The 11,608-nt window shown below is 41.1% G+C and overlaps 1 protein-coding gene across 1 annotated transcript; it reads left to right on the plus strand.

Moving 5' to 3' along the window:
• The first annotated feature begins 838 nt into the window (after positions 1-838).
• Positions 839-3,180, plus strand: LOC135574997 (uncharacterized). Its single transcript, XM_065027131.1, has 7 exons — positions 839-986; positions 1,087-1,219; positions 1,348-1,487; positions 1,701-1,820; positions 1,917-2,058; positions 2,326-2,465; positions 2,695-3,180. Exons 1-7 carry the CDS (start codon positions 914-916, stop codon positions 2,829-2,831), a joined length of 885 nt encoding a protein of 294 aa, XP_064883203.1. The 5' UTR covers positions 839-913; the 3' UTR covers positions 2,832-3,180.
• Positions 3,181-11,608: the final 8,428 nt, after the last annotated feature.

Consider the following 11,608-nt stretch of genomic DNA (forward strand, 5'->3'; position numbering starts at 1 on the left):
ACAGGTAATCTACAAGTCTCTGCTAGGTAAAGCCCTGCCTTATCTCAGCTCACTGGTCACCATAGCAGCACCCACTCGTAGCACGCGCTCCAGCAGGTATATCTCACTGGTCACCCCCAAAGCCAATTCCTCCTTTGGTTGTCTTTCCTTCCAGTTCTCTGCTACCCATGACTAGAACGAATTGCAAAAATCTCTGAAGCTGGAGACTCACATCTCCCTCACTAGCTTTAAGCACCAGCTGTCAAAGCAGCTTACAGATCACTGCACCTGTACTTAGCCCATCTGTAAACAGCCCATCTATCTACCTATCTCATCCCCATACTGGTATTCATTTGACATTATTCATACATTTATTTAATCAAGATGTTCAGTTTACTAATTTAAAATATATTATTGATTGTATGTTGATTGGTTCGTAAGCGTGTCCATAAATACTGTACTTTCCATTCATTTTTTGTGGCCCTCATTCTAAATATTTACTTAATGGTCACCCCTGGTGGGTGAACAGTGAATCTAAAGATCATCTGAGGCAGGGCTTCCCAACCCTCTTCCTAGAGATCTACTGGTCTGTAGGTTTTCGATCCAACCCTAATTTAGCATATCTGATTCATCTAGTTAAGATCTTGTTGAGCAGCTAATTCGTAGAATCAGGTGTGTTAAATTAGGGTTGGACTGAAAACCCACAGGACGGTAGATCTCCAGGAAGAGGGTTGGACAGCCCTCCTGGAACTCATTGCACATGCCAGTTCAAAACATGTGTTACACATACATTACACAATAACTTGAGAAAGAGGGAAGAGGAAATACATTTTATTCCTTGTCAGAAACTCCCCAGATAAGGAGTGGCTACCGGTTCAACATAAAACGTAATGTATGAAATGAGTCCTGGACACTTCCAACAGAACCTGAATGCATGATGAGTATGATCATGGCATCTTTTCTCTCCGCAGCTCTGCTGTTGCTGGTTCCTGGAATCCTGACTGAAAGTAATGTAGAATATATTTATTTACTTTACGTCTTTGTAATGTCATCTCTATCCCCTATACACTACAGTATAGTTGACATTGTAAATTACAATTTAAACAGAGTCTTCCATTGAGTTGGTGGTAGTCAACAGCATCTCAAACACACCCAATAAGACCTACAGTACTAATGTCGCATTCAGAGGGGTCCTTATCGGTGCCATGAGAAGACTGCAGGAGACCAATGCAGGATTCAAGTTAGTAGATTATTAAGTTAAATTGGCTCATTGTTACATGCTGTTTCGTTAAATTCTCGGCAGTTGGTGTGTCAGTGAATTTATGTTATGTTGTCAGGTGTCATTGGTGAGCACTGTTGTTTTTGCAGTTTCACCTACACAGAGGACCGCAACTATGGCCCCTTCCTGGTGAGTGTGAATGGTGTAGCCGGGAACAATACTGAAAACACTTTCTGGGAGCTCCTTGTTCAGACTGGGGGGAATGGGACCATAATCAGACCTGATGTGGGTGAGTAATGATGGAAAGCCTCTTCTCTCTTTTCTCATTTTTTGTGGTGTATTTGCTGAGGGACAAATCACCCGATAGAAATTAGGGGAAAAGCATGCATGTTATTTACAATGACGTTCATAATATATAACAACACCTCTGTCACACAAATGTTGCACATACTGTACAGTATACCTACTCACACACGGACCTATTTGGACATTATTTCTGCAGGTATTGGCTGTTACATCCCTGAACCAAATGACCGCATCATCCTAAAATTTACTGAGTTCGTCTCGGGCTCGCACTCCGTGAGTGGCAACAGTTCGAATCATGGGAACCTCACAGCAGGAAGTAATGTAGCATTTTTTTAACTTCTAGAACATGTTTACCTCTTTGCAATGTTATCACCACAGTATTGACATCGCAGGCAACATGGTTTTTCAACAGACACTTCCAGACTAGATTCCATTGAGCTTGTGGTAGTCAACAACATCTCAAACACCACCAACAAGACCTACAGTACTGACATTGCATTCAGAGGGGTCCTTATCGGTGCCATGAGGAGACTGCAGACCAATTCAGGATTCAAGTTAGTAGATCACTAGCTTCCATTGTGTCATTGTGAGATGCTGTAGATTGTTAAATGTGCGTTCAAATCATTACAGTTTGAGCAATTGTGTAGAACCTTTCAGTGACCATGAACAGACAATATTATGTAGTGCAAGGTGTCATTCATTGCATGGCATGGAGTGATACTGCATTTTGCACCTTGTTCACTGTCAAACGTAATTGTGGTTTTCTGGCATTTCACAATGACTCAAATTCAAATAAATTCATTATTCTGTTGTTTTTGCAGTTTCACCTATACAGAGTACCCCGACTATGGCCCCTTCCTGGTGAGTGTGAATGGTGTGGCTGGGAACACTACTGAGAAGACTTTCTGGGAGCTCCTTGTTCAGACTGGGGGGAATGGGACCATAATCAGACCGGATGTGGGTGAGTAGTGATGGAATGTCTTTTGGTCGGTCAATACGATCTGTCGGACCGTCTCTCTGTCTTCATCTTTCTCTTTCTCTGCAAAGCTAGAGAAATACAGTAAGGAAAAAAAGCACGCAGGAGTTATTTTATATTATTTACATTCATAAAATATAACAACTGTCACCAAAAGGTTGCACATACTGTATAATTACTCACACATTGTCCTATTTTGATATTATTTCTGCAGGTATTGGCTGTTACATCCCAAAACAAAATGACCGCATCATCCTGAATTTTACAAAGTTCACCACAAACTCCGCAAGTGGCAGTTGTACAAATCCTGGTGTGTTGTTGTTTTTGGTGGGTTTGTTTTTTGTTTTCTAATCTAAGCTTAACCCTTGCCTCAGTGACTACCATACATAACCCTAAAACACTATCTAACCCCATACCTTTGTCACTACCATACCACACCTTATTAAGTCACTAATTAACTCCATATCTAACCCTAAGTCACTTACTAACTCATTAGCAGGGAAGTTCACTTGCTTAATACATCTAAATCGGCAGATAAATATGTGGGTTTTTGTTGTTTTCTGTGAGTATGATTTTCAACCAGTGTAAAAGTTATTGTGTGATCATGTTGGAATAGACAGTAGCTTCTGATCAATACTGTTTTGTGATTTGAAATTGTGCCACAGTTTATTTTTTATTTTTACAAATTGTCATTCAAATAAAAAAATCTCTCATTGTTTGAATGACCTTTAAAATTCATGAAGCTTTACCCTGACACCATAGCAAATACGCTGCAAAGGTTCCTTGAAGTGTTGGAAAAGTATGCAATTGTCATACTTGAGTAAAAGTAAAGATACCTTAAAAGAAAATGACTCAAGTAAAAGTGAAGTCACAGAATAACATACTACTTGAGTAAAAGTCTAAAAGTATTTGGTTTTAAATATACTTAAGTATTAAAAGTGAAAGTAAAATTCCTTATATTAAGCAAACCAGACGGCACCATGTTCTTGTATTTTTATTTACAGATAGCCAGGGGTACACTGCAAATCTCAGACATCATTTACAAACTAAGCATTTGTGTTTAGTGAGTCCACCAGATCAGATAACCAGGGATGTTCTCTTGATAAGTGAATGAATTGGACGATATGCCTGTCCTGCTAAGCATTCAAAATGTAAAGAGTACTTTTGTGTGTCAGGAATGTATGGCATAAAAAGTACATTATTTTCTTTAGGAATGTAGTGAAGTATTTGTTGTCAAAAATATGATTAGTACAGAAAGTACAGATAACCCAAAAAACTACTTAAGTACTACTTTAAAGTATTTTTCCTTAAGTACTTTACACCACTGGTTCCTTGTTCTTTCTTGGTAAAGACTAAGAATAATGAAGATGGAAGATGAGGATGAAGAAAATGAAAACACCTCTTTGAAGACTGTTAAACAAATGTTAAATGAAGAACTCGGAATCAAATAAATATATTTAATTAGACATACAATGAATGAAGGTAGTTAACCCCCTGAACCTGCCGAAAAGGTCTATTTTCAGTTCAAGGTAATTAGGTTGTACTCATAGAACAATTAATATTTGTGGGCATGGACACCAGAAAATATTGTGAGAATGGATAACATTAATCTGAGATCTATGAGACAATCACTGTCAACCTTTCTTGTTTTCAAAAATATTCACAGACATTATACTGCAATAGAAGCTCCACTCTTAAACAACAGAAGAGGGCGCACACAGAGAAAAACACAGATCAGGAACAATATATACTTGCACTGTCAATAAAGGTGAAATCCAGTACTTTACAACTAATTGCAACAAATTGCACGCATGCCACTATCACTTCCATTGATTTTTTAGCTAGCAGAGGCAAAGGTAAGCTGAAGTTTGTATTGTCAAAACCATGGATTACAGTTTCTCCTGGCCCATAGACTACTGTCAGGTTCAGGAACCATCTATGTAAAATACTGAACTTCCCATTCAAATCTTCAGTCTCACAAAATAAAATATTGACACAAGAAAATATTGTGGGAATAGAGATCCGATATCTGATATCTTTCTAAAAATGAGTCAGAGACTATCAAACTTCCTTGTGTATCACTGGTTTCCCGGCTTACTGTCAATGTCGGGATGAATGTTCATTTGGACGTCAAACTGAGTAGTTGGTGGATCAAGTTCACTACAGTGAACTTAGCAATTAAACACACCAAACCTTTTTGAAAGTATGGAGATTGTGCCTGGGAGGTGCCCGGCAGGCCATCAGAGAGGCATGTACACGTGACAGACTTAATTGGTATAGAGAATCATGCACTCTTGAAAAAAAAAAGGTTCCAAAGGGTTTCTTCGGATGTCCCCATAGGATAACCTTTTTGGTTCCAGATAAAACACTTTTGGGTTTTGTGTAGAACCTTATGTGGAAAGAGTTCTGTATTGAATCCAAAAGGGTTCTACCTGGAACCAAAATGGTTCTACCTGGAACCAAATGGGGATAGCTGACGAACCCTTCTGCATAAAACCCAGAGAATCTCACTGCCAATAGACTGCCGATAGGTACTTATCACAGTGGGACGCCATTCCTTCTCATGCTGGAACAAAAGCAATACCTGCTGCGTGCCGACATGGTAACAACAAACCTGCCATTTCTACTAGTAGAAACGCAATGTTCGTCACTGGCAAACAATTTGACTTTGAGCTAATTAGAAAGCACAGACCCCCCACCCCACAGGAGTGAGAAAAAAAGAGGGCATTTTCTCCGTACATCCACTGTTAAATGTCATGAGCTAGTCACACTTTATATGTGACACCTTTCAGCAAACTAGGTGTATGTCGCACGTCCACGGGTTGTGTTAATGGCTGCCGTTTTACGGGCTCTGAAGGAATTGTGCTATTGAGTGTGTTTTTTCGTGTTTTTTTGTAACTTATTTTGTATATAATGTTTCTGCCACCGTCTCTTATGACCAAAAAGAGCTTCTGGATATCAGGACAGTGATTACTCACCTCGTACTGGACAAAGATTTTTTCTTTAACGAGTCGGACGCAACGGATTTACTTCCGACACCCGACAAGGCCCACATCCCTATCATTCGCATGAGAAATAGATGGAGATATCAGAGAGGTAGGTCGACACTGTAATATCTTATGTTTCACCGAGTCGTGGCTGAACGACGACATGCTTAAAGTACAGCTGGTGGGATTTACGCTACATCGACAAGATAGAACCGCTGCCTCCGATAAGACAAGGGGTGGCGGTCTGTGTATATTTGTAAACAACAGTTGGTGCAGAAAATCTAATATTAAGGAAGTCTCGAGGTTTTGCTCACCTGAGGTAGAGTTACTCATGATAAGTTGTAGACCAGACTATTTACCAAGAGACTTTTCACCTATATTTTTTATAGCTGTCTATTAACCACCACAAACCAATGCTGGCACTAAGTCCGCACTCAATGAGCTGTATAAAGCCATAAACAAACAGGAAATTGCTCATTCAGAGGCGACGCTCCTAGTGGCCACGGACTTAAATCCTTTTAAACTAATTTCTACCAGCATGTTAAATGTGCAACCAGAGAGAAAAAAAACTCTAGAACACCTTTACTCCACACACAGAGATGCATACAAAGCTCTCCCTCACCCTCCATTTAGCAAATCTGACCATAATTCTTTCCTCCTGATTCCTGCATACAAGCAGAAACTAAAGTAGGAAGCACCAGTAACTCTATCAATAAAGAAGTGGTCAGATGATGCAGATGCTAAGCTACAGGACTGTTTTGCTAGCACAGACTGGATTATGTTCCGGGATTCTTCCCGATGGCATTGAGGACTACACCACATCAGTAAAGGTATTGGAGTGGCCATCACAAAGCCCTGACCTCAATCCCATTGGGGAAAAAAATTCACCACACTTATTGTGGGAAGGTTGTGAAGGCTACCCGAAGCGTTTGACCCAAGTTAAAAAATGTAAAGGCAATGCTACCAAATACTAATTGAGTGTATGTAAACTTCTGACCCACTGGGAATGTGATGAAAGAAATAAAAACTGAAATAAATCATTCTCTCTACTATTTTTCTGACATTTCACATTCTGAAACTAAAGTGGTGATCCTAACTGACCTAAAACAAGGTATTTCTACTTGGATTAAATGCCAGGGATTGTGATAAACTGAGTTTAAATGTATTTGGTTAAGGTGTATGTAAAATTCCGACTTCACCTGTGCAGTGTATATTGCAAAAGGCTGTTAGGTTGGAAATTATTATATTTAAACATGCTCAATTTTAGAATGAAAAAATACATTGAGCTACTATGAATGATTTGGAAGCATACCCTTATTTTATATAAAAATGGTTCTGGCCCCCATTTAAGTTGTTACATACTGGAAGGGGGACCCCTGGTGGAGAAGTTCATTTAAAGAGCCCACTCTATAGATTTATTTAGAATAATATTTGATGTAGGGACATATTTGAGGACACAATGGTAGTCTACATAGGAGATTAGGCACAGGACCAGAAACATTGCATTTGAACTCTGGGGCTAACATTCTGGAGCATAATAATGTCATGAGTCTTAAGCATCATAATGCCCAGTGTTGTGGAGTAGTGAACTACATGTTGGCTGGAGGAGGGAAATGGAAAGGGGGAGATAGAGAGAGTTTGGATGGAGAGATGAAGGAGGACCTTGTGAAGGATCTCTGTGCACTGCTGGAGAAGAGCTGGAGAAGATCGAGAAGGAGGGAGAGAAGATAGAAATAAAGGAGGGGGTGTTGGAGAAGGGAGTGGAGTTCGCAAAGGATGAAATGAAGAAGAGGAAGGAGGAGGTAAAGAGGAAAGAGAAGGAGGTGGCAAGGCAGAGAGACGAGGTGGAGAAAGACAAACCGAGGGTGAGGAAGAAGGTCAATGAAGTGGAGAAGAAGAAGGAGGAGGAAGATATGAAAGACAAGGGATTGGATAGACAGAAAGAGAAACTGGAGAAGAGAAAGAAGCTGGACATTTTGGAGAAAGTTGGAAAGTTGGAAAGTTGGAGTTGGAAAAGGAGAAAGAAAAGTTAGAGTGGAGGAATAAGATTGTGGAAAGGGTGAAAGTGGATGTGAATGAGAGATTGAAAAGATGACAAGAACAGGACAGATGATTAAAGAGAAATAGGAGATGGACAGAATTAAAATGGATATGGAAGAGAATGCAAGGGAGGAGGTGAAGAAAGTGAGAGAGGAGTTGGTGGGATTGAAGGAGAAAATAAAAAAGGGAAAAGAGGGGCAGCAATGGGGAGAGAAAGAAGTGGAGGGAAAGAGGGAGTATGAGGAGAGGAAGGTGGAGGTGGAGCGTGTGAAGAAGGATATGGAGGAGAGGCTAAATATGGAAATAGAGGGGGTGATGATAGAGACAGAGGACAAGAAAGAGAAACAGGTGGAGTAGATGAAGTTAGATATGGAGGAGAAGCTTAAGCTGAAGGTAGAGAGGGTGATGGCAAAGATGGAGGAGAAGGAAGAGAAAGAGGTGGAGCTTGTGAAGGCGGGGACAGGGGAAATGTGGAACACCAAGATGAAGAAAGTGAGAGAGTTCATTGAGGTTGTGGGAGAGAAGGTAAACAAGAAAGGAGCTGGGAAGGAATGAAATAGAGGAGAAGAGAGAGAAGCAGGTGAAGCAGAAAAAGGAGGAGTTGGAAGAGAAGTGGAGGATAGAGATGAAGAGTCAGAGAGTAGATTAAGAGAATGGAAGAGAAGACAACAGAGAGAAAGGAAATCGAGAGAAAAGCAGAAGATATGAAGAAATTGATGGAGGAGTTGGAAGGATTGAAGGAGAAGATGAAGGAGAGTGAGAAAGAGGTAGAGGGTTAAGGACATGGCAATCAGGGTCAAGAAGGAAATGGAGTTGGTGAGAGAGAAGGTGGAGGGAGAAAATGAGAGAGTGAGAGAGATTATGGAAGGAGAGGAAAGACTGAATGAGGAGAAAAATAAATACAAGGAACCATACATGGACGCAGTGCTGGAGCTGAAAAAAAAAAGGACTGGAGAATGTAAGACAAAACCTTGAGGGGGGGGTTGCGTGATTGTGTGAAGAGGGCCTGAGATGTTCAAAGACATCGCAGAAAGAGAGAGCAGATGAAGATTAGCGATTGGTGCTTGGTGCTATGAGTTAGAAGCGAGTTGCAGGATGAGAGGAGGGAATTGATCTACAGACTAATCAAGAAAAATAAACCGACTGAATAGGTACAGACCCTCCACATAACAGGTAGTTCACTCAAATGACCTTCTATATATGTACTGTGTTTCCTTAACTTAACAGTATTCTATGAGAGACTTAGATCCATAAACCCTATACTGCACATAGCCAAAGCCATATGAACAGAATAATGATACTATACAGCAGAGGAATTTCATAAAATAAAAATAGTGAAACATTTAAAAAGTTATTATTTTTAGATAAAACACACTGTTTTGCAATGATCTAAAGTAGCCTCAGCAGCACTCTGTAGGGTAGCACCATGGTGTAGCTGGAGGACAGCTAGTTTCCATCCTCCTCTTGGTGCATTGACTTCAATACAAAATCGAGGACGCTCGTGGTTGACACCCCCTTCCATAGACTTACACGGTAGTTACATGTATGACCACTTATGCTGCAAATACTACGTCCAAAATAACACTTTTTTTACTGCAGTAATTTTGCAGTGTTAGTGCAGTCACAGTGCAGTATAAATGCAGTTCACCTGCAGTACACTGCAGTTATTCTGCAATCACTGCACCCAAATATCATAGTCAACTGCAGATACTGCAGCTTCAAAACTTTTATAAGGGCATGATTGTAGTGGTTTACTAACACATTCGTTCTAGTAGCTATGTTGACTTGAAGTTAGCTTATATGGCAACAACGATGTAGGCTGTGTGTAACAGTTAGCGGTCATGATATGAAGGTTTGGCTTGGAATGTTTTTTTCGGGCTTGTCACAGACAGCTGATGTGTTTTGCACTGAAGTACACAAACAAAGGGAAAAGGTGAGAGGAGAGCGCCTAGATGCGAAAAGGAATTACTGAAAAATCAACGAGGCTCATGCTGTTTGTATGTGGCTGCTATGAAAGCGTTTTAATATGCCACAATAGATGTTGGCAAAATACCTACCTGCACTTTCAAACTACAAAAGCTGCAGGAGCAGCTTTTTTGGGTGTGTACGTGTGTCTCTGTGTGTGTCCTCAACTTGCAGCCGGTAGCCAAGTTGCGCATTCGTTTCATGTGTTTTCCCTACCCTTTCCCCACTTGTTAGATATTAAGCACATTGATAGCTTGATAGCAAACGTCCTCGCCATGTGATTTATCATAATAGCAGGCAGCAGCAACCTAAATGATCAGACCGAAAACATGCAAAGAAATGTGATCGGGTGAAATTATGAAGTGAGTAGAAGGAGAAATAAAGCTTCATTCTATCCAACAAGAGCAGCAGGATCAACATACAGCCCGCACTTCTCTTTACAGACAGGCAAACTAGACAGTTGAGTTATTCAGACCGCACATCAACGACTCAAAGAGTACAGTATGGTTTAGAAACTCTGTGACTGACTGGCATGACAAAGTTGCTTCCTGGCACCCGAAAATACGTTTTCTTCCGATCAACAAAATACTCGGTTCCTCATAGTATCCAGAAAATTGCCCATATCCGTTACATACTCGTTTTGTCCGACTACTCGGCACACCCCTATATGAAAGTGAACTGTGTTTGCTATGATCAGAGGTGTATTCATTCAGCCAATTCTGTTGAAAAACATTTATTAGAAGGAAGCAAAAGAATGGGGATAAACATATTTTATTTATTTAACTAGGCAAGTCAGTTAAGAACAAATTCTAATTTACAATGGTGGCTTACCCTGGCAAAACCCTAACCTGGACAACGCTGAGCCAATTGTGCACTGCCCTATGGGACTCCCAATCACCGACAGTTGTGATACAGTCTGGAATCAAACCAGGGTCTGTAGTGACACTTCTAGCACAGAGATGCAGTGCCTTAGACCTCTGAGCCGCTCAGGAGCCCAAAAACATACCTTAATTTGTCTAATAGAAACTCTCATTTGCAACTGTTGGACTAATGATTACACCCTAGATCAGCTAGATGTAGGCAATATTGTGAAATGCGGTATTCACTGTGTCAATGTCTGTCAACTTGATTATTCAAATTTCTCTCCACCTTTGCACCTGCGTTGTAAACTTTCATTCATAGGCTAGGTTGTGGGAACCTCATGGTGGGTATAGGGAAAGTCGAGGATCGTGTAGTAGCCTAAACCTGTCAATGTTACATTGAGCTGGGTGAATGGGATATGAATGACAGTCATCCATTAAGGCCAATAAGGCCATGCTCCTAAAAATATTATTGTCCTCCCTCAGCGCGACGCCCGCTGAAGGCCCATTATGCTAACCAGCTAGGCCTGCTAGCTACCTAGAGCTATTTGGAATCCTACTAATTCCACGACTGGTCTATCGACATCACCGCACGAAGAGGCAAAAACAGACTTACCCCCATCGCGAAGTCCCCTAAAGGCTAACTTTCTAGCCCCTGCTATCTGCTTGCTTGCTAACCCGGTCTGCTAACTGCTAGCTTGCCGGGCCGGTCTGCTAACTGCTTGCTTGCTAACCCGGCCTGCTAACTGCTAGCTTTCCCGGTCTACTAACTGCAGTCTACTAACTGCTAGCTGCCGGCCCCGGCCTGCTAACTGCTAGCTTACCTGCCAGGTCTGTAACTGCTAGCGCATGCTAATTGCTTGCTTGCTAACCCGGCCTGCTAACTGCTAGCTATATCTCTATATCTCTCTTCATTACTCAATGCCTAGGTTTACCTCCAATGTACTCACATCCTACCTTAATAACTTTGTCTGTACACTATGCCTTGAATCTATGCTATCGTGCCCAGAAACCTGCTCCTTTACTCTCTGTTCTGAACTTGCTAGACGGCCAGTTCGTAAAGTCTTTAGCCGTACCCTTATCCTACTTCTCCTCTGTTCCTCTGGTGATGTGGAGGTTAATCCAGGTCCTGCAGTGTCTATCTCCACTCCCACCCCACAGGTGCTCTCATTTGTTGACTTCTGTAAACGTAAAAGCCTTGGTTCCATGCATGTTAACATTAGAAGCCTACTCCCTAAGTTTGTTTTACTCACTGCTTTAGCACACTCTGCCAACC

Source organism: Oncorhynchus nerka, linkage group LG14, assembly GCF_034236695.1.
Source record: "Oncorhynchus nerka isolate Pitt River linkage group LG14, Oner_Uvic_2.0, whole genome shotgun sequence".
Lineage (NCBI taxonomy): Eukaryota > Metazoa > Chordata > Actinopteri > Salmoniformes > Salmonidae > Oncorhynchus > Oncorhynchus nerka.